This window comes from Pseudophryne corroboree, chromosome 9, assembly GCF_028390025.1.
Source record: "Pseudophryne corroboree isolate aPseCor3 chromosome 9, aPseCor3.hap2, whole genome shotgun sequence".
Taxonomy (NCBI): domain Eukaryota; kingdom Metazoa; phylum Chordata; class Amphibia; order Anura; family Myobatrachidae; genus Pseudophryne; species Pseudophryne corroboree.
Genome location: NC_086452.1, coordinates 473,425,576 through 473,445,017, shown reverse-complemented (window position 1 = coordinate 473,445,017; position 19,442 = coordinate 473,425,576). Strand labels below are relative to the sequence as shown.

Genomic DNA, 19,442 nt, shown 5'->3' with positions numbered 1-19,442 from the left:
GCTCCTCCAGCCTCGCCCCCTGCTGCTCCTGTAGCCTCGCCCCCTGCTGCTCCTCCAGCCTCGCCCCCCGCTGCTCCTGTAGCCGTGCCCCCCGCTGCTCCTGTAGCCGTGCCCCCCTCTGCTCCTGTAGCCGTGCCCCCCGCTGCTCCTCTAGCCTCGCCCCCCGCTGCTCCTCTAGCCTCGCCCCCCTCTGCTCCTGTAGCCTCGCCCCCCTCTGCTCCTGTAGCCGTGCCCCCCTCTGCTCCTGTAGCCTCGCCCCCCCTCTGCTCCTGTAGCCGTGCCCCCCTCTGCTCCTGTAGCCGTGCCCCCCTCTGCTCCTGTAGCCGTGCCCCCCTCTGCTCCTGTAGCCGTGCCCCCCTCTGCTCCTTAGCCGTGCCCCCCGCTGCTCCTTTAGCCGTGCCCCCCGCTGCTCCTTTAGCCGTGCCCCCCGCTGCTCCTTTAGCCGTGCCCCCCGCTGCTCCTGTAGCCGTGCCCCCCGCTGCTCCTGTAGCCGTGCCCCCTGCTGCTCCTGTAGCCTCGCCCCCCTCTGCTCCTGTAGCCTCGCCCCCCTCTGCTCCTGTAGCCGTGCCCCCCTCTGCTCCTCTAGCCGTGCCCCCCGCTGCTCCTCTAGCCGTGCCCCCCGCTGCTCCTCTAGCCGTTCCCCCCGCTGCTCCTTAGCCGTGCCCCCCGCTGCTCCTTTAGCCGTGCCCCCCGCTGCTCCTTTAGCCGTGCCCCCCGCTGCTCCTTTAGCCGTGCCCCCCGCTGCTCCTTTAGCCGTGCCCCCCGCTGCTCCTGTAGCCGTGCCCCCCGCTGCTCCTGTAGCCGTGCCCCCTGCTGCTCCTGTAGCCGTGCCCCCTGCTGCTCCTGTAGCCGTGCCCCCCTCTGCTCCTGTAGCCTCGCCCCCCTCTGCTCCTGTAGCCGTGCCCCCCTCTGCTCCTGTAGCCGTGCCCCCCGCTGCTCCTTTAGCCGTGCCCCCCGCTGCTCCTCTAGCCGTGCCCCCCGCTGCTCCTTAGCCGTGCCCCCCGCTGCTCCTTTAGCCGTGCCCCCCGCTGCTCCTTTAGCCGTGCCCCCCGCTGCTCCTGTAGCCGTGCCCCCCGCTGCTCCTCCAGCCTCGCCTCCCGCTGCTCCTCCAGCCTCGCCTCCCGCTGCTCCTCCAGCCTCGCCTCCCGCTGCTCCTCCAGCCTCGCCCCCCGCTGCTCCTCCAGCCTCGCCCCCCGCTGCTCCTCCAGCCTCGCCCCCTGCTGCTCCTCCAGCCTCGCCCCCTGCTGCTCCTCCAGCCTCGCTCCCTGTTGCTCCTCCAGCCTCGCCCCCCGCTGCTCCTGTAGCGCTGCTCCTGTAGCCGTGCCCCCCGCTGCTCCTTTAGCCGTGCCCCCCGCTGCTCCTTTAGCCGTGCCCCCCGCTGCTCCTTTAGCCGTGCCCCCCGCTGCTCCTTTAGCCGTGCCCCCCGCTGCTCCTTTAGCCGTGCCCCCCGCTGCTCCTTTAGCCGTGCCCCCCGCTGCTCCTTTAGCCGTGCACCCTGCTGCTCCTCCAGCCTCGCCTCCCGCTGCTCCTCCAGCCTCGCCCCCTGCTGCTCCTCCAGCCTCGCCCCCTGCTGCTCCTCCAGCCTCGCCCCCTGCTGCTCCTCCAGCCTCGCCCCCCGCTGCTCCTCCAGCCTCGCCCCCTGCTGCTCCTCCAGCCTCGCCCCCTGCTGCTCCTCCAGCCTCGCCCCCCGCTGCTCCTCCAGCCTCGCCCCCCGCTGTTCCTCCAGCCTCGCCCCCCGCTGCTCCTGTACCCTGCTCCTGTAGCCTCGCCCCCCGCTGCTCCTGTAGCCTTGCCCCCCGCTGCTCCTGTAGCCTCGCCCCCCGCTGCTCCTGTAGCCTCGCCCCCCGCTGCTCCTGTAGCCTCGCCCCCCGCTGCTCCTGTAGCCTCGCCCCCCGCTGCTCCTGTAGCCTCGCCCCCCGCTGCTCCTGTAGCCTCGCCCCCCGCTGCTCCTGTAGCCTCGCCCCCCGCTGCTCCTGTAGCCTCGCCCCCCGCTGCTCCTGTAGCCTCGCCCCCGCTGCTCCTCCAGCCTCGCCTCCCGCTGCTCCTCCAGCCTCGCCCCCTGCTGCTCCTGTAGCCTCGCCCCCTGCTGCTCCTCCAGCCTCGCCCCCCGCTGCTCCTGTAGCCGTGCCCCCCGCTGCTCCTGTAGCCGTGCCCCCCGCTGCTCCTGTAGCCGTGCCCCCCGCTGCTCCTGTAGCCTCGCCCCCCGCTGCTCCTGTAGCCTCGCCCCCCGCTGCTCCTGTAGCCTCGCCCCCCGCTGCTCCTGTAGCCTCGCCCCCTGCTGCTCCAGCCTTACTGCTGCGGAACTGAACTAACAGAAGGATGCCCCTCCATTACTTTGAAAAAAGGTTGTTACAGATCATATGGGAATAAAATTGGACGTATTACAGAGGTGTGAATAAAAGTGATATAAATGTTTCTGTGCTGCCCTGGGAAAGTGCCTGCTCTGCCGCTGTGATCACTAACGCTCCTGGTTGCACTAATATTGCACATTTAACAGCGCATTGCAATCTTTTACCTCTAGCATCGCCATGATGCATTACCACTTACACAGGCACCCCGTGGCTTTCCATTCCCGCACCTGAAATCATCCCAGCATCTGGAATACCTAACAGGGATATTACAGGTTTATATTGATGATATCTTTCTTTGCTTCCAGGTGCTCAGGGCCAGTCTGGAGCGTATATGAGTAACGGGCGACATACAGCCAGCCCATCTGCCCAGGACACCGAGGAGCCATCGCGGCCTCTCTCTCCGGATAGCCCAGAGATTCTCAATGAGCTGCAGCAGTACGCAGAAGCTGCGGTGGCTCGCGGAACCCACAGCGCCCCTCCTCTTCCACATCATAACCCCCACCATCATCAGGGTCTACACCAGGCTCCCAAGACACAGTCCAGGAAACGGAGGGAACCGGCTGACCAGTCCGGCCACTGGCCCTCCAGTAAGAGGAACCCCTACAACCAGCTTGGTTACCCGGGGGCAGGAGGCTACGGAGTGACCCCGTCCTCAATGACACACAGCCTGTCTAGAGCGGCAAACTCTTTGTACATGGGCAGCGGCTCGTCCCACTTCCAGCTGCCTTCACTGCTGTCGGACCCCCAGTTAGGCCCGCCGCTGGTTGCAGACTCCCTAATGACGCACTCTTCGGGCTCTTCATCTGCGCCGTCCGGTGTGTCCCCTTACCTTCTGCCTCCCAGTTTTTCTCTCCCATTTACGCAGCCGTTACTACCCCAGACCCGAATGTTTGCCCCATTCCCTTCTTCAGTGCTTAACCGAGGACTTCCTGCCAACAACGCAGCATCCACCTACCCTGGCTACCTCTCCTCCCAATCTGGCTACCAGGCCCCTGCTTCTGGAACTGCGTCTCGCTCACTTCCTTTGATGGAAGCAGAGCTTGGGTCCAGTGAGGAGGACGGGAAAGATGACGATGTGGTGGAGGTAACCGAGAAGTGATGGGAAGACTCTGGACATAAGCTACGGCAGGTTGGCAGAGGACTATACCACCCTCACATTCACCCGGTTCTCATCCGAGTTGTGGCCGCCCTGGGCCAGATGTTCCGTTGTGGGGGGTATACACTGTGGCCGAGAAGTGTTCTTCAGATGAAAGGCGGTGCTGGGCCAACAAGCACAGGAAACGAGCCCGTTTTCATCTTTGTGTCATTCCACAGAAAGAGGACGAAATGCTGGGGGGCGGGGCTGGGGGGGGGGGGGTCTGATGTCACTCCCCTCATAGAACTTTTAAAGTCCTCCCTGAAAAAAAAGGAACGTCCATTTTTGAACTTCCAAACTTCTCCTTCCTCATACATGTGTTACAGTTGAATGTTGCGTTGGATTGTCATAGACAGGGGCAAGAAATGTTCATCTTTTGTCCAAAATACATCTCGTAGAGCGGCAAATATGTTCTCCTCCCGGGCAGGTAATGAGCACAACACTACAATGCGGTGTAATCGGCGAGGAGGGTGCTGTCCTCGGACACAGAGTCATGTACTGTGGGTAGGAGCCGGTGGGACGCTATCCCGGAACTTGGTCTCATTCATTCATTCAGTACCTGTCACGGCATCCATGTTGCCGCTCTCCGGCGGTGCGTGGGGAGAGAAGGGGCGTATTGTACATTCAGAGGAAGAGGCTTTTAGAACAGGATATTTTTGTTTTTAGAAACATGATCTGTAAAAATTAGTTGCCGCTATCTAAGCGCTGAAAAACTCTAGGCCCCCTCCCCGGCCTAGCAGTGAAGGGGTTAATGCATTCAGGTCCTTCTGATATTTTATTGTACTTGAAAATTATTATTTTTTTATTCTTCTGTACGTCGGACAAACCTATTTATACACCTTCACAGAGTAACCTGGAGGGGGCATCACCTACTGGGGGGAGAACGGGGGGGGGGGGGGGGGGGGAGGGTCTCGCTACCGGAGGAGGAGATGGGGAACATACTCCCAGGCTGGGTAGACTGTGTTCTCCAAAATATCACCGTTTTGTTTACATTATAGTTCGGAAATATTAGACCGTTTCTTCACATAGGGGTAACATGTATTTCGTGTGTGTTAGCGGAACGGTTCTCAATCAGCCGATAATCTGGTAATAAACAGCTGCATGCCTGACCGTTGCTGGAGTGCTAATTGGAGATTATAGCATGGAACGGGTAGTTTAGAATCTTATGGAATTAATTTACGCTGAATGATATTGTTCGGCCAGTTTAATGCGTCCAGGTTTTTGGGACCACCCCCAGACGTTCGTCCCTCTGAAGTGATTATACCCAGTCAATACGCAGATCTAAACCTGAGTTGACTAATCTGTAGTCTCAACCAGTCACACAATCCATTTTAATGTTCTTTTAACAGGTTTCCGTTCATTAATTGCAGATTCTCCAATAATCGCTTAATTCAAAGCGATCTCTCAGGAAGAATCTAGAAGGTACATTTGCTCGTGACTGGTAAAATAACCCAAATGGAATATTTCACTGCGCAAGAGGACACGGTAGCGAGGATCCGGGATTTTGGCGCTATTGATGTCATTGTGCTGTGCCTAACCATCAATAGAAGTGTCACTTTCTGATCTCAATTAGCAAGCGGCCTGTAATTAACCCCCTCACTGCTGCACCTTGCGTGGTGTAAGAGGCTGGCGTGTACTGAGATTACCCAGCCATGGGCTATTGATCATTTCACAGCCTGTTAGTCCCCACGCATCTTCTAGCACAGATCACTACACACCATGGAAGCAGCCTATCAATTATCTAGGCAATAAGGACATTACTGAGGCACGAGGTGCAGATAAATTGGTGCCTCCGCTCAGCGTATGTGATGTGAGAGTGCCGGAGCAATGTTACCGGATGTTTGCCGGGTGCCAGGACGGTTATTAGTTATAAAAGCCGGTCACCGGTTTGTTTATAGAAATCTATTTATTTCTACTTTTCTTGTGCCCATGTCTTTTTTTTTTTTTTATTTAAAAAAACAAAACAAAAAACATACATATATATGGGAAAAACATAGACCAGTTACTTGCAGCTGACATGTTGGTTCGGCTAAATGACTATCTGCCCTTTTTTCTTTTTGTAAAATAAATGTTAAATCTGAAAAAAAAAAATGAAAAAGAATATTCACTTTGTCTTATTTCCGTCTCGTATTGTACAATGGCCAGTAGGGGAACGTCCGATCTTTCCACGTTACCCTCCTCTGAGAAAATGGCCCATTGGCCCACAGTCGGAGGATGAATGGTCTCTCGTAGGAAATAGCGTCCATTTACCATATATAATAAATTCATCTTTGAATATTTATTGTATATTTCAGTTTTAAATAAAAACGCATTACCTGGAAAATGCGCAGAAATGTTTTGAATTTAGCTCGTTTCCTGTTCCTTCTGGCTTCTCCGTTACAGACAGTCATTCGGATTCTGCTGGGCCTACGCATAACCTTGTGTCCTTAGGGGGAAATGTTCTACACCAGGGCTGGCCAAACCGTTCCTCGAGGTTCTACTAACAGGTCATGTTTTCCAGGCCTCCTGGAGATCTGTAGAATTGTCAGGAATGAATGCAGCACATGATAAGTAGTAATGACTACACCTGTGCACCAGCTAGGTGGTCTGGAAAATGTGACCTGTTGGTAGATCTCGAGGACTGGTTTGGCCAGTCCTGTTCTACACGGTGGAGTCACATTATTATGACCCCCAGCTATAATAGCCAGAGTAACCGCCGCGTGCAGCGCGGACAGCAGCTGTTGTATCAGACACACGTCTGGTAGCCCCAGGTCCACCCTGACGGTCAGCTGCTCCACTGTAGCGTGTCGGTCGGCCCTAACGCACCTTCGTAGCCGACGCTCACCTCTCGCATCAATGGCACGTGGTGCTCCACGGTTTCCACGTCAGTTATTCGTACTGGGGGATGTAGTTATGTGATCGCAGGTCACAGTACCGGCACCTACATCCCGCCCACCCACAATCCCATAGAATGGGCATAGAACCTGCGGTCGTCACCAAGCCCGCAGCGTTGCAAGCCCGCAAGTTTCTTTGTTGCATTCCCCCCCCCCCCCCCCCCCGCCGGGCATCAATGCCAGCGTCACGCGATACATACTATGTAATTTGTCCAGTCACGGTACACCTTCACCGCAGCAGCACGCAGACATGCCACACACTGCGCTGTGCCAGAAATACCGTCACCCTTGGCCCAAAGGCCGATAATCAGCCATTTTTGCAACTCTGATAAATCGCCCCTTTCACCCATGACAGCAACGAGTGATATGAGTGCAGGCGGCCTATCACACCCCTTATACACCCACCAAGCCAGCGCACCACACGTGGCGTTATTCATGGGCTACACGCTGCCGACAGCCATGCAGGAGGTGGTGATAATAATGTGACTCGACTGTGTATGTATAGCATGCTTCTTTTAAGGGAATTAACGTCACACACGTGCAGAACTTGTAACGTGGGGGAAGGGCCTGGTCACTGCCGCTGCAGGTAGAAACCGCGGTCTGGCCACTCTGCCGCCACTGCCATTGGGCCAGGTAAGCAGGATGAAAGTTGTGCTCCGCCTCAAGTGCCAGGGACCTGGATTGGAAGAAGGGGTGTAGGGTTCTTGGTGGTGGGGGGCTGGGGGGGGGCAGATGGGTGGTTACCCCGTGACAACAGCTCGCTGGTGTGAGGCTTCTTACTTACCAGGAGTGACACTGCAGGCATCTTGAAGCGACTATACAGTCATAAAGTCACCATCCAGTATGTCCTCATGGATAGAATGTCAACAAGCTGTAGTTCATAATGTCGGCAGACTATTTTAGGATTACGGTAAATGTAATGTCATCGTGCTAACTGCCGGCATTCCGTGCATGTGGACATTCTGGTGTTGACATTCTGAATGCCGACTTTGTATATCGCACACCTTGGGAGCAGCAGTCCCTATTGTCTGCAGGTAGTAGAGGTGAGGTGTACTGTCTGCAGGTAGTAGAGGTGAGGTGTATTGTCTGCAGGTAGTAGAGGTGAGGTGTACTGTCTGCAGGTAGTAGAGGTAAGGTGTACTGTCTGCAGGTAGTAGAGGTGAGGTGTACTGTCTGCAGGTAGTAGAGGTGAGGTGGTACTGTCTGCAGGTAGTAGAGGTGAGGTGGTACTGTCTGCAGGTAGTAGAGGTAAGGTGTACTGTCTGCAGGTAGTAGAGGTGAGGTGGTACTGTCTGCAGGTAGTAGAGGTGAGGTGGTACTGTCTGCAGGTAGTAGAGGTGAGGTGTACTGTCTGCAGGTAGTAGAGGTGAGGTGTACTGTCTGCAGGTAGTAGAGGTGAGGTGTGTTGTCTGCAGGTAGTAGAGGTGAGGTGGTACTGTCTGCAGGTAGTAGAGGTGAGGTGTACTGTCTGCAGGTAGTAGAGGTGAAGTGGTACTGTCTGCAGGTAGTAGAGGTGAGGTGGTACTGTCTGCAGGTAGTAGAGGTGAGGTGTACTGTCTGCAGGTAGTAGAGGTGAGGTGGTATTGTCTGCAGGTAGTAGAGGTAAGGTGTACTGTCTGCAGGTAGTAGAGGTGAGTGGTACTGTCTGCAGGTAGTAGAGGTGAGGTGGTACTGTCTGCAGGTAGTAGAGGTGAGGTGGTACTGTCTGCAGGTAGTAGAGGTGAAGTGGTACTGTCTGCAGGTAGTAGAGGTAAGGTGTACTGTCTGCAGGTAGTAGAGGTAAGGTGTACTGTCTGCAGGTAGTAGAGGTAAGGTGTACTGTCTGCAGGTAGTAGAGGTGAGTGGTACTGTCTGCAGGTAGTAGAGGTGAGGTGGTACTGTCTGCAGGTAGTAGAGGTGAGGTGGTACTGTCTGCAGGTAGTAGAGGTGAGGTGGTACTGTCTGCAGGTAGTAGAGGTGAGGTGGTACTGTCTGCAGGTAGTAGAGGTGAGGTGTATTGTCTGCAGGTAGTAGAGGTGAGGTATTGTCTGCAGGTGGTAGAGGTGAGGTGTACTGTCTGCAGGTAGTAGAGATAAGGTGTACTGTCTGCAGGTAGTAGAGGTGAGTGGTACTGTCTGCAGGTAGTAGAGGTGAGGTGGTACTGTCTGCAGGTAGTAGAGGGGAGGTGTATTGTCAGCAGGTAGTAGAGGTGAGGTGGTATTGTCTGCAGGTAGTAGAGGTGAGGTGGTATTGTCTGCAGGTAGTAGAGGTGAGGTGGTATTGTCTGCAGGTAGTAGAGGTGAGGTGTGCTGTTTGCAGGTAGTAGAGGTGAGGTGGTATTGTCTGCAGGTAGTAGAGGTGAGGTGTACTGTCTGCAGGTAGTAGAGGTGAGGTGTACTGTCTGCAGGTAGTAGAGGTGAGGTGTACTGTCTGCAGGTAGTAGAGGTGAGGTGTACTGTCTGCAGGTAGTAGAGGTGAGGTCTAATGTCTGCAGGTAGTAGAGGTGAGATCTACTGTCTGCAGGTAGTAGAGGTGAGGTCTACTGTCTGCAGGTAGTAGAGGTGAGGTCTACTGTCTGCAGGTAGTAGAAGTGAGGTCTACTGTCTGCAGGTAGTAGAAGTGAGGTCTACTGTCTGCAGGTAGTAGAGGTGAGGTCTACTGTCTGCAGGTAGTAGAGGTGAGGTCTACTGTCTGCAGGTAGTAGAGGTGAGGTGTATTGTCTGCAGGTAGTAGAGGTGAGGTGTATTATCTGCAGGTAGTAGAGGTGAGGTGTATTGTCTGCAGGTAGTAGAGGTGAGGTGTGTTGTCTGCAGGTAGTAGAGGTGAGGTGTATTGTCTGCAGGTAGTAGAGGTGAGGTGGTATGTGCAGGTAGTAGAGGTGAGGTGGTACTGTATGCAGGTAGTAGAGGTAAGGTGTACTGTCTGCAGGTAATAGAGGTAAGGTGTACTGTCTGCAGGTAGTAGAGGTGAGGTGGTACTGTCTGCAGGTAGTAGAGGTGAGGTGGTACTGTCTGCAGGTAGTAGAGGTGAGGTGTACTGTCTGCAGGTAGTAGAGGTAAGGTGTACTGTCTGCAGGTAGTAGAGGTGAGTGGTACTGTCTGCAGGTAGTAGAGGTGAGATGGTACTGTCTGCAGGTAGTAGAGGTGAGGTGGTACTGTCTGCAGGTAGTAGAGGTGAGGTGGTATTGTCTGCAGGTGGTAGAGGTGAGGTGTACTGTCTGCAGGTAGTAGAGGTAAGGTGTACTGTCTGCAGGTAATAGAGGTGAGTGGTACTGTCTGCAGGTAGTAGAGGTGAGGTGGTACTGTCTGCAGGTAGTAGAGGGGAGGTGTATTGTCTGCAGGTAGTAGAGGTGAGGTGGTATTGTCTGCAGGTAGTAGAGGTGAGGTGGTATTGTCTGCAGGTAGTAGAGGTGAGGTGGTATTGTCTGCAGGTAGTAGAGGTGAGATGGTATTGTCTGCAGGTAGTAGAGGTGAGGTGGTATTGTCTGCAGGTAGAGGTGAGGTGTGCTGTTTGCAGGTAGTAGAGGTGAGGTGTACTGTCTGCAGGTAGTAGAGGTGAGGTGTACTGTCTGCGGGTAGTAGAGGTGAGGTGTACTATCTGCAGGTAGTAGAGGTGAGGTCTAATGTCTGCAGGTAGTAGAGGTGAGGTCTACTGTCTGCAGGTAGTAGAGGTGAGGTCTACTGTCTGCAGGTAGTAGAGGTGAGGTCTACTGTCTGCAGGTAGTAGAAGTGAGGTCTACTGTCTGCAGGTAGTAGAAGTGAGGTCTACTGTCTGCAGGTAGTAGAGGTGAGGTCTACTGTCTGTAGGTAGTAGAGGTGAGGTCTACTGTCTGCAGGTAGTAGAGGTGAGGTGTATTGTCTGCAGGTAGTAGAGGTGAGGTGTATTGTCTGCAGGTAGTAGAGGTGAGGTGTATTGTCTGCAGGTAGTAGAGGTGAGGTGTGTTGTCTGCAGGTAGTAGAGGTGAGGTGTATTGTCTGCAGGTAGTAGAGGTGAGGTGTACTGTCTGCAGGTAGTAGAGGTGAGTGGTACTGTCTGCAGGTAGTAGAGGTGAGGTGGTACTGTCTGCAGGTAGTAGAGGTGAGGTGGTACTGTCTGCAGGTAGTAGAGGTGAGGTGGTACTGTCTGCAGGTAGTAGAGGTGAGGTGTATTGTCTGCAGGTAGTAGAGGTGAGGTATTGTCTGCAGGTGGTAGAGGTGAGGTGTACTGTCTGCAGGTAGTAGAGATAAGGTGTACTGTCTGCAGGTAGTAGAGGTGAGGTGGTATTGTCTGCAGGTAGTAGAGGTGAGATGGTATTGTCTGCAGGTAGTAGAGGTGAGGTGGTATTGTCTGCAGGTAGAGGTGAGGTGTGCTGTTTGCAGGTAGTAGAGGTGAGGTGTACTGTCTGCAGGTAGTAGAGGTGAGGTGTACTGTCTGCAGGTACTAGAGGTGAGGTGTACTGTCTGCAGGTAGTAGAGGTGAGGTGTACTGTCTGCAGGTAGTAGAGGTGAGGTGTACTGTCTGCAGGTAGTAGAGGTGAGGTGTACTGTCTGCGGGTAGTAGAGGTGAGGTGTACTATCTGCAGGTAGTAGAGGTGAGGTCTAATGTCTGCAGGTAGTAGAGGTGAGGTCTACTGTCTGCAGGTAGTAGAGGTGAGGTCTACTGTCTGCAGGTAGTAGAGGTGAGGTCTACTGTCTGCAGGTAGTAGAAGTGAGGTCTACTGTCTGCAGGTAGTAGAAGTGAGGTCTACTGTCTGCAGGTAGTAGAGGTGAGGTCTACTGTCTGTAGGTAGTAGAGGTGAGGTCTACTGTCTGCAGGTAGTAGAGGTGAGGTGTATTGTCTGCAGGTAGTAGAGGTGAGGTGTATTGTCTGCAGGTAGTAGAGGTGAGGTGTATTGTCTGCAGGTAGTAGAGGTGAGGTGTGTTGTCTGCAGGTAGTAGAGGTGAGGTGTATTGTCTGCAGGTAGTAGAGGTGAGGTGGTATGTGCAGGTAGTAGAGGTGAGGTGGTACTGTCTGCAGGTAATAGAGGTAAGGTGTACTGTCTGCAGGTAGTAGAGGTGAGGTGGTACTGTCTGCAGGTAGTAGAGGTGAGGTGGTACTGTCTGCAGGTAGTAGAGGTGAGGTGTACTGTCTGCAGGTAGTAGAGGTAAGGTGTACTGTCTGCAGGTAGTAGAGGTGAGTGGTACTGTCTGCAGGTAGAGGTGAGGTGGTACTGTCTGCAGGTAGTAGAGGTGAGGTGTACTGTCTGCAGGTAGTAGAGGTGAGGTGTACTGTCTGCAGGTAGTAGAGGTGAGGTGTGTTGTCTGCAGGTAGTAGAGGTGAGGTGGTACTGTCTGCAGGTAGTAGAGGTGAGGTGTACTGTCTGCAGGTAGTAGAGGTGAAGTGGTACTGTCTGCAGGTAGTAGAGGTGAGGTGGTACTGTCTGCAGGTAGTAGAGGTGAGGTGTACTGTCTGCAGGTAGTAGAGGTGAGGTGGTATTGTCTGCAGGTAGTAGAGGTAAGGTGTACTGTCTGCAGGTAGTAGAGGTGAGTGGTACTGTCTGCAGGTAGTAGAGGTGAGGTGTACTGTCTGCAGGTAGTAGAGGTGAGGTGGTACTGTCTGCAGGTAGTAGAGGTGAGGTGGTACTGTCTGCAGGTAGTAGAGGTGAGGTGGTACTGTCTGCAGGTAGTAGAGGTGAGGTGTACTGTCTGCAGGTAGTAGAGGTGAAGTGGTACTGTCTGCAGGTAGTAGAGGTGAGGTGGTACTGTCTGCAGGTAGTAGAGGTGAGGTGTACTGTCTGCAGGTAGTAGAGGTGAGGTGGTATTGTCTGCAGGTAGTAGAGGTAAGGTGTACTGTCTGCAGGTAGTAGAGGTGAGTGGTACTGTCTGCAGGTAGTAGAGGTGAGGTGGTACTGTCTGCAGGTAGTAGAGGTGAGGTGCTACTGTCTGCAGGTAGTAGAGGTGAGGTGGTACTGTCTGCAGGTAGTAGAGGTGAGGTGTATTGTCTGCAGGTAGTAGAGGTGAGGTATTGTCTGCAGGTGGTAGAGGTGAGGTGTACTGTCTGCAGGTAGTAGAGATAAGGTGTACTGTCTGCAGGTAGTAGAGGTGAGTGGTACTGTCTGCAGGTAGTAGAGGTGAGGTGGTACTGTCTGCAGGTAGTAGAGGTGAGGTGGTACTGTCTGCAGGTAGTAGAGGTGAGGTGTACTGTCTGCAGGTAGTAGAGGTGAGGTGTACTGTCTGCGGGTAGTAGAGGTGAGGTGTACTATCTGCAGGTAGTAGAGGTGAGGTCTAATGTCTGCAGGTAGTAGAGGTGAGGTCTACTGTCTGCAGGTAGTAGAGGTGAGGTCTACTGTCTGCAGGTAGTAGAGGTGAGGTCTACTGTCTGCAGGTAGTAGAAGTGAGGTCTACTGTCTGCAGGTAGTAGAAGTGAGGTCTACTGTCTGCAGGTAGTAGAGGTGAGGTCTACAGTCTGTAGGTAGTAGAGGTGAGGTCTACTGTCTGCAGGTAGTAGAGGTGAGGTGTATTGTCTGCAGGTAGTAGAGGTGAGGTGTATTGTCTGCAGGTAGTAGAGGTGAGGTGTATTGTCTGCAGGTAGTAGAGGTGAGGTGTGTTGTCTGCAGGTAGTAGAGGTGAGGTGTATTGTCTGCAGGTAGTAGAGGTGAGGTGGTATGTGCAGGTAGTAGAGGTGAGGTGGTACTGTCTGCAGGTAATAGAGGTAAGGTGTACTGTCTGCAGGTAGTAGAGGTGAGGTGGTACTGTCTGCAGGTAGTAGAGGTGAGGTGGTACTGTCTGCAGGTAGTAGAGGTGAGGTGTACTGTCTGCAGGTAGTAGAGGTAAGGTGTACTGTCTGCAGGTAGTAGAGGTGAGTGGTACTGTCTGCAGGTAGAGGTGAGGTGGTACTGTCTGCAGGTAGTAGAGGTGAGGTGTACTGTCTGCAGGTAGTAGAGGTGAGGTGTACTGTCTGCAGGTAGTAGAGGTGAGGTGTGTTGTCTGCAGGTAGTAGAGGTAAGGTGGTACTGTCTGCAGGTAGTAGAGGTGAGGTGTACTGTCTGCAGGTAGTAGAGGTGAAGTGGTACTGTCTGCAGGTAGTAGAGGTGAGGTGGTACTGTCTGCAGGTAGTAGAGGTGAGGTGTACTGTCTGCAGGTAGTAGAGGTGAGGTGGTATTGTCTGCAGGTAGTAGAGGTAAGGTGTACTGTCTGCAGGTAGTAGAGGTGAGTGGTACTGTCTGCAGGTAGTAGAGGTGAGGTGTACTGTCTGCAGGTAGTAGAGGTGAGGTGGTACTGTCTGCAGGTAGTAGAGGTGAGGTGGTACTGTCTGCAGGTAGTAGAGGTGAGGTGGTACTGTCTGCAGGTAGTAGAGGTGAGGTGTACTGTCTGCAGGTAGTAGAGGTGAAGTGGTACTGTCTGCAGGTAGTAGAGGTGAGGTGGTACTGTCTGCAGGTAGTAGAGGTGAGGTGTACTGTCTGCAGGTAGTAGAGGTGAGGTGGTACTGTCTGCAGGTAGTAGAGGTGAGGTGTACTGTCTGCAGGTAGTAGAGGTGAAGTGGTACTGTCTGCAGGTAGTAGAGGTGAGGTGGTACTGTCTGCAGGTAGTAGAGGTGAGGTGTACTGTCTGCAGGTAGTAGAGGTGAGGTGGTATTGTCTGCAGGTAGTAGAGGTAAGGTGTACTGTCTGCAGGTAGTAGAGGTGAGTGGTACTGTCTGCAGGTAGTAGAGGTGAGGTGTACTGTCTGCAGGTAGTAGAGGTGAGGTGGTACTGTCTGCAGGTAGTAGAGGTGAGGTGGTACTGTCTGCAGGTAGTAGAGGTGAGGTGGTACTGTCTGCAGGTAGTAGAGGTGAGGTGTACTGTCTGCAGGTAGTAGAGGTGAAGTGGTACTGTCTGCAGGTAGTAGAGGTGAGGTGGTACTGTCTGCAGGTAGTAGAGGTGAGGTGTACTGTCTGCAGGTAGTAGAGGTGAGGTGTACTGTCTGCAGGTAGTAGAGGTGAGTGGTACTGTCTGCAGGTAGTAGAGGTGAGTGGTACTGTCTGCAGGTAGTAGAGGTGAGGTGCTACTGTCTGCAGGTAGTAGAGGTGAGGTGCTACTGTCTGCAGGTAGTAGAGGTGAGGTGCTACTGTCTGCAGGTAGTAGAGGTGAGGTGGTACTGTCTGCAGGTAGTAGAGGTGAGGTGTATTGTCTGCAGGTAGTAGAGGTGAGGTATTGTCTGCAGGTGGTAGAGGTGAGGTGTACTGTCTGCAGGTAGTAGAGATAAGGTGTACTGTCTGCAGGTAGTAGAGGTGAGTGGTACTGTCTGCAGGTAGTAGAGGTGAGGTGGTACTGTCTGCAGGTAGTAGAGGTGAGGTGGTACTGTCTGCAGGTAGTAGAGGTGAGGTGTATTGTCTGCAGGTAGTAGAGGTGAGGTGGTATTGTCTGCAGGTAGTAGAGGTGAGGTGGTATTGTCTGCAGGTAGTAGAGGTGAGGTGGTATTGTCTGCAGGTAGAGGTGAGGTGGTATTGTCTGCAGGTAGTAGAGGTGAGGTGTACTATCTGCAGGTAGTAGAGGTGAGGTGTGTTGTCTGCAGGTAGTAGAGGTGAAGTGGTACTGTCTGCAGGTAGTAGAGGTAAGGTGTACTGTCTGCAGGTAGTAGAGGTAAGGTGTACTGTCTGCAGGTAGTAGAGGTGAGGTGGTACTGTCTGCAGGTAGTAGAGGTGAGGTGGTACTGTCTGCAGGTAGTAGAGGTGAGGTGTATTGTCTGCAGGTAGTAGAGGTGAGGTGGTATTGTCTGCAGGTAGTAGAGGTGAGGTGGTATTGTCTGCAGGTAGAGGTGAGGTGGTATTGTCTGCAGGTAGTAGAGGTGAGGTGTACTATCTGCAGGTAGTAGAGGTGAGGTGTGTTGTCTGCAGGTAGTAGAGGTGAAGTGGTACTGTCTGCAGGTAGTAGAGGTAAGGTGTACTGTCTGCAGGTAGTAGAGGTAAGGTGTACTGTCTGCAGGTAGTAGAGGTGAGGTGGTACTGTCTGCAGGTAGTAGAGGTGAGGTGGTACTGTCTGCAGGTAGTAGAGGTGAGGTGTACTGTCTGCAGGTAGTAGAGGTAAGGTGTACTGTCTGCAGGTAGTAGAGGTGAGTGGTACTGTCTGCAGGTAGTAGAGGTGAGGTGGTACTGTCTGCAGGTAGTAGAGGTGAGGTGGTACTGTCTGCAGGTAGTAGAGGGGAGGTGTATTGTCTGCAGGTAGTAGAGGTGAGGTGGTATTGTCTGCAGGTAGTAGAGGTGAGGTGGTATTGTCTGCAGGTAGTAGAGGTGAGGTGGTATTGTCTGCAGGTAGTAGAGGTGAGGTGTGCTGTTTGCAGGTAGTAGAGGTGAGGTGGTATTGTCTGCAGGTAGTAGAGGTGAGGTGTACTGTCTGCAGGTAGTAGAGGTGAGGTGTACTGTCTGCAGGTAGTAGAGGTGAGGTGTACTGTCTGCAGGTAGTAGAGGTGAGGTGTACTGTCTGCAGGTAGTAGAGGTGAGGTCTAATGTCTGCAGGTAGTAGAGGTGAGATCTACTGTCTGCAGGTAGTAGAGGTGAGGTCTACTGTCTGCAGGTAGTAGAGGTGAGGTCTACTGTCTGCAGGTAGTAGAAGTGAGGTCTACTGTCTGCAGGTAGTAGAAGTGAGGTCTACTGTCTGCAGGTAGTAGAGGTGAGGTCTACTGTCTGCAGGTAGTAGAGGTGAGGTCTACTGTCTGCAGGTAGTAGAGGTGAGGTGTATTGTCTGCAGGTAGTAGAGGTGAGGTGTATTATCTGCAGGTAGTAGAGGTGAGGTGTATTGTCTGCAGGTAGTAGAGGTGAGGTGTGTTGTCTGCAGGTAGTAGAGGTGAGGTGTATTGTCTGCAGGTAGTAGAGGTGAGGTGGTATGTGCAGGTAGTAGAGGTGAGGTGGTACTGTATGCAGGTAGTAGAGGTAAGGTGTACTGTCTGCAGGTAATAGAGGTAAGGTGTACTGTCTGCAGGTAGTAGAGGTGAGGTGGTACTGTCTGCAGGTAGTAGAGGTGAGGTGGTACTGTCTGCAGGTAGTAGAGGTGAGGTGTACTGCCTGCAGGTAGTAGAGGTAAGGTGTACTGTCTGCAGGTAGTAGAGGTGAGTGGTACTGTCTGCAGGTAGTAGAGGTGAGGTGGTACTGTCTGCAGGTAGTAGAGGTGAGGTGGTACTGTCTGCAGGTAGTAGAGGTGAGGTGGTATTGTCTGCAGGTGGTAGAGGTGAGGTGTACTGTCTGCAGGTAGTAGAGGTAAGGTGTACTGTCTGCAGGTAATAGAGGTGAGTGGTACTGTCTGCAGGTAGTAGAGGTGAGGTGGTACTGTCTGCAGGTAGTAGAGGGGAGGTGTATTGTCTGCAGGTAGTAGAGGTGAGGTGGTATTGTCTGCAGGTAGTAGAGGTGAGGTGGTATTGTCTGCAGGTAGTAGAGGTGAGGTGGTATTGTCTGCAGGTAGTAGAGGTGAGATGGTATTGTCTGCAGGTAGTAGAGGTGAGGTGGTATTGTCTGCAGGTAGTAGAGGTGAGGTGTACTGTCTGCAGGTAGTAGAGGTGAGGTGTACTGTCTGCAGGTACTAGAGGTGAGGTGTACTGTCTGCAGGTAGTAGAGGTGAGGTGTACTGTCTGCAGGTAGTAGAGGTGAGGTGTACTGTCTGCGGGTAGTAGAGGTGAGGTGTACTGTCTGCGGGTAGTAGAGGTGAGGTGTACTGTCTGCGGGTAGTAGAGGTGAGGTGTACTATCTGCAGGTAGTAGAGGTGAGGTCTAATGTCTGCAGGTAGTAGAGGTGAGGTCTAATGTCTGCAGGTAGTAGAGGTGAGGTCTACTGTCTGCAGGTAGTAGAGGTGAGGTCTACTGTCTGCAGGTAGTAGAAGTGAGGTCTACTGTCTGCAGGTAGTAGAAGTGAGGTCTACTGTCTGCAGGTAGTAGAGGTGAGGTCTACTGTCTGTAGGTAGTAGAGGTGAGGTCTACTGTCTGCAGGTAGTAGAGGTGAGGTGTATTGTCTGCAGGTAGTAGAGGTGAGGTGTATTATCTGCAGGTAGTAGAGGTGAGGTGTATTGTCTGCAGGTAGTAGAGGTGAGGTGTGTTGTCTGCAGGTAGTAGAGGTGAGGTGTATTGTCTGCAGGTAGTAGAGGTGAGGTGGTATGTGCAGGTAGTAGAGGTGAGGTGGTACTGTCTGCAGGTAATAGAGGTAAGGTGTACTGTCTGCAGGTAGTAGAGGTGAGGTGGTACTGTCTGCAGGTAGTAGAGGTGAGGTGGTACTGTCTGCAGGTAGTAGAGGTGAGGTGTACTGTCTGCAGGTAGTAGAGGTAAGGTGTACTGTCTGCAGGTAGTAGAGGTGAGTGGTACTGTCTGCAGGTAGTAGAGGTGAGGTGGTACTGTCTGCAGGTAGTAGAGGTGAGGTGGTACTGTCTGCAGGTAGTAGAGGTGAGGTGGTACTGTCTGCAGGTAGTAGAGGTGAGGTGTATTGTCTGCAGGTAGTAGAGGTGAGGTGGTATTGTCTGCAGGTAGTAGAGGTGAGGTGTACTGTCTGCAGGTAGTAGAGGTGAGGTGTACTGTCTGCAGGTAGTAGAGGTGAGTGGTACTGTCTGCAGGTAGTAGAGGGGAGGTGGTACTGTCTGCAGGTAGTAGAGGGGAGGTGTATTGTCTGCAGGTAGTAGAGGTGAGGTGGTATTGTCTGCAGGTAGTAGAGTTGAGGTGGTATTGTCTGCAGGTAGTCGAGGTGAGGTGGTATTGTCTGCAGGTAGTAGAGGTGAGGTGGTATTGTCTGCAGGTAGTAGAGGTGAGGTGGTATTGTCTGCAGGTAGTAGAGGTGAGGTGGTATTGTCTGCAGGTAGTAGAGGTGAGGTGGTATTGTCTGCAGGTAGTAGAGGTGAGGTGGTATTGTCTGCAGGTAGTAGAGGTGAGGTGTGCTGTTTGCAGGTAGTAGAGGTGAGGTGGTATTGTCTGCAGGTAGTAGAGGTGAGGTGTACTGTCTGCAGGTAGTAGAGGTGAGGTGTACTGTCTGCAGGTAGTAGAGGTGAGGTGTACTGTCTGCAGGTAGTAGAGGTGAGGTGTACTGTCTGCAGGTAGTAGAGGTGAGGTGTACTGTCTGCAGGTAGTAGAGGTGAGGTGTACTGTCTGCAGGTAGTAGAGGTGAGGTCTAATGTCTGCAGGTAGTAGAGGTGAGGTGTACTGTCTGCAGGTAGTAGAGGTGAGGTGTACTGTCTGCAGGTAGTAGAGGTGAGGTCTACTGTCTGCAGGTAGTAGAAGTGAGGTCTACTGTCTGCAGGTAGTAGAAGTGAGGTCTACTGTCTGCAGGTAGTAGAAGTGAGGTCTACTGTCTGCAGGTAGTAGAGGTGAGGTCTACTGTCTGCAGGTAGTAGAGGTGAGGTCTACTGTCTGCAGGTAGTAGAGGTGAGGTGTATTGTCTGCAGGTAGTAGAGGTGAGGTGTATTGTCTGCAGGTAGTAGAGGTGAGGTGGTATTATGTGCAGGTAGTAGAGGTGAGGTGTATTGTCTGCAGGTAGTAGAGGTGAGGTGGTATTATGTGCATGTAGTAGAGGTGAGGTGTGCTGTTTGCAGGTAGTAGAGGTGAGGTGTACTGTTTGCAGGTAGTAGAGGTGAGGTGGTATTGTCTGCAGGTAGTAGAGTTGAGGTGGTATTGTCTGCAGGTAGTAGAGGTGAGGTGTACTGTCTGCAGGTAGTAGAGGTGAGGTGGTATTATGTGCAGGTAGTAGAGGTGAGGTGGTATTGTCTGCAGGTAGTAGAGGTGAGGTGTGCTGTTTGCAGGTAGTAGAGGTGAGGTGGTATTGTCTGCAGGTAGAGGTGAGGTGTGCTGTTTGCAGGTAGAGGTGAGGTGGTATTATGTGCAGGTAGTAGAGGTGAAGTACTGTCTGCAGGTAGTAGAGGTGAGGTGTATTGTCTGCAGGTAGTAGAGGTGAGGTGGTTCTGTGCAGGTAGTAGAGGTGAGGTGTATTGTCTGCAGTTAGTAGAGGTGAGGTGGTACTGCCTTCAGGTAGTAGAGGTGAGGTGGTACTGTCTTCAGTTAGTAGAGGTGAGGTGGTACTGTCTTCAGTTAGTAGAGGTGAAGTGGTACTGTCTTCAGTTAGTAGAGGTGAGGTGGTACTGTCTTCAGTTAGTAGAGGTGAGGTGGTACTGTCTTCAGTTAGTAGAGGTGAGGTGGTACTGTCTTC

At 53.1% G+C, this 19,442-nt stretch overlaps 1 protein-coding gene across 4 annotated transcripts in view; it reads left to right on the top strand.

The window, feature by feature from the left end:
* The window catches only part of RAD54L2 (RAD54 like 2), an 87,559-nt gene extending 83,198 nt beyond the window's left edge, over positions 1-4,361 (top strand). For all 4 annotated transcript variants that reach the window (XM_063941388.1, XM_063941389.1, XM_063941390.1 and 1 more), the window contains exon 22: positions 2,657-4,361. In XM_063941388.1, coding sequence (XP_063797458.1) covers positions 2,657-3,450 — 794 coding nt within the window. In that variant the 3' untranslated portion in view covers positions 3,451-4,361. The remainder of the gene's footprint in view (positions 1-2,656) is intronic.
* The last annotated feature ends 15,081 nt before the right edge of the window (positions 4,362-19,442 follow it).